Below are 2,403 nucleotides of genomic sequence, written 5' to 3'. Positions count from 1 at the left end.
ATATGATTATTTTTTATGTATAAGATTGTAATCTCCTTATTATCAACAAGAGTCTAACTTTAGGGCAATTTCTGAAACAACTTCAGAAAAAATCCTAGTTCTATAATTAGGACCATAGAAAATTCATAAACTGAATAACACTATTAAGAAAACTAAGGACCCCAAAAAATCAAAAGTCCAAATTTTATTAAACGACCAATTGTATTGTTTTTTTTTTCAAAGTAGTTTATTATGAATGGAGCCCAAAAATTAAAATTTGTAAGAGAATAAAGGGCAGAGTTGGTAAAGCTGCAATACATGTTTGATGTCACTGCCCACTAAACAAACAATTAACACCTCAAAGTTTCTCCATATTTAAGTGTTTAATAAAATAATATAATTGTGCTTAATTTTATATGATTTACTATGCAAAGACTTTTATCCCATTTTCAGATTTACTTTTGAATAATACTTATTGTTATGTCAATGATATTTTAATATGAATTCATATACAATCTACAACTAACATAATTATAGAAAGATACACTATAATAAGATTGCCAATATTTTGGCCAATATGAAACAGAAAAAAGGGATAATTTTGGTTCAATTGGAGCAAAGTTTGGATTGCTTACAGTAGAAGGCATGAGAAAAGATAATCATCTACATCAAAGTCTGGTCGGTAGGGCATGTGCAAGAAAACACCAAATTCCAAACTATGCATTCTCAATCATATTATTTACCTAAGTAAACAAGTTCACCCTTTTCTCCAAGGAAGATTTGGACTCATTTTCAAGTAGTAGTATTTGAGGGAATATTAGAGCAAGGAAGAAAACTATTGGCATATTTTATTTCTTTTTTTGGTCCATAATGTTTTCCACTAAGAGAAGAAAATAATGTGGTGGAAAAATCTTTAGAATCAACTTCATTGCCCATGAGTGTGATTTTAGTTTTGCAGTAATTTAATCAAAAGTGATTCTAGATATATAAAAAATGATTTTTACATGTTTAGATGACGTGATTAGATTTAAAATTGATTTTGCTTTTGGAATCAGCTCTATTGCTAACTCACCTTCACGTGAATATATGAAAACATAAATTATATCACATTGAACTCACTTTTAACTAAAATGAACTTAAAAATTCAAATAATTCAAAAATCAAAGCAAATAACCATAACCAGTGTCAGGAAGTAAGAACAGAAAATACTTCACATAGGACCAAAAAAGATATCTTACAAGTTACAACAATAGGTTAATAAACCAGAACAGTTTTAGGGAGGGTCCATGCACAGAAATAATTTTTGCCTTCAGAATTTAGGTACTGTCATAACATACTGATATCAGCATTGAGTATTTGGTACTATATCATAAATGAAATCATAGCCACAAGTAGTAGGATGATAGGTTGTTGTTTCTTGTCATAACTTATGAAAACAAAAACTCATAACTAGTTTGACAGATGTTCAATAATTAATTTTCCTTCTCTAAGATTGGTTCAACCATAATTTGACTTCTTATTATAGGACATATATGACATATTGTTTGTCTAGGTATGCAACTTAAGGAACTAGGAACCCCTCCTAGTCTTAGTCTTCTAAATAAGTTGGTTGAAAATTAAAGACTCTTAACAGAATCTCAACAACCATCTTCATTCAGCTGCCTAATTTGACTTAAAAAGTAATAAGGAAACAAACCTTTGTAATGTAATCTCAATTAACAATTGAGATTATTTAAAATTGATTTTATAAATGTGTTATTTAAACCAAACCGTTTGATATCAAATTAACGGATAAGTTCATCTACCATTAGTAAATGTGACATTCTCCTACACCTCATTAAGTTAGCATTTTTTCACTCCACTTTTTCATGTTCCAAGTTTGGAACAATTTGTCAAAATGAGTCAGCAAACAACTTCTAAAGCATATATCTATAGAAATACATGGTAATATATGAAAATCTTGAATATCAGCAAAACAAATAAGCTTGTAAGTCATGAAATTAGTGAATCTACAACACTTGGATTTACCATATAATCAAGAAACATATTAGCATCTAAACAACATTTTCAAGTTTGATTAAATTCAACTATGTAACTTAATTCCTACTCTACGTCAAAAAAAGGAACAAAAAACAAAAAATTAACACTTTACCAAATGACACCGACAAGCATGATTTTTGAAACCCCATCTAACAAAATCTTCAAAATCCAAAATCATTCATCAGTGTTCATTCTAACCAAAGCAAAATAGCCCAAAACAGCACAAATTGCAGCCACAACATTCCCTTCCTTAAGCAAAATCTTAATAACAAAATAAAAAATTTCAGCAGTAATTTTTCTTCCTTCAACAACCAAAGTCCTCTTAGGCTTTCCAAAAAAAGCCAACAAAACAACGATGGTTATCCACGTGACCATAACAGCAGG

The 2,403-nt window shown here is 29.4% G+C and overlaps 1 protein-coding gene across 1 annotated transcript in view; it reads right to left on the bottom strand.

Annotated features, from left to right (window-relative positions):
• Positions 1-1,946: 1,946 nt before the first annotated feature.
• LOC101508890 (uncharacterized) overlaps positions 1,947-2,403 on the bottom strand; it is an 878-nt gene continuing 421 nt past the window's right edge. The window contains exon 1 of the mRNA XM_004505519.4: positions 1,947-2,403. This exon is cut by the window's right edge and continues 421 nt beyond it. Within this exon, the coding sequence (XP_004505576.1) occupies positions 2,194-2,403 (210 nt within the window). The 3' untranslated portion in view covers positions 1,947-2,193.

Source organism: Cicer arietinum, chromosome 6, assembly GCF_000331145.2.
Source record: "Cicer arietinum cultivar CDC Frontier isolate Library 1 chromosome 6, Cicar.CDCFrontier_v2.0, whole genome shotgun sequence".
NCBI lineage: Eukaryota > Viridiplantae > Streptophyta > Magnoliopsida > Fabales > Fabaceae > Cicer > Cicer arietinum.
This window is presented reverse-complemented; position numbering and strand designations above follow the sequence as displayed.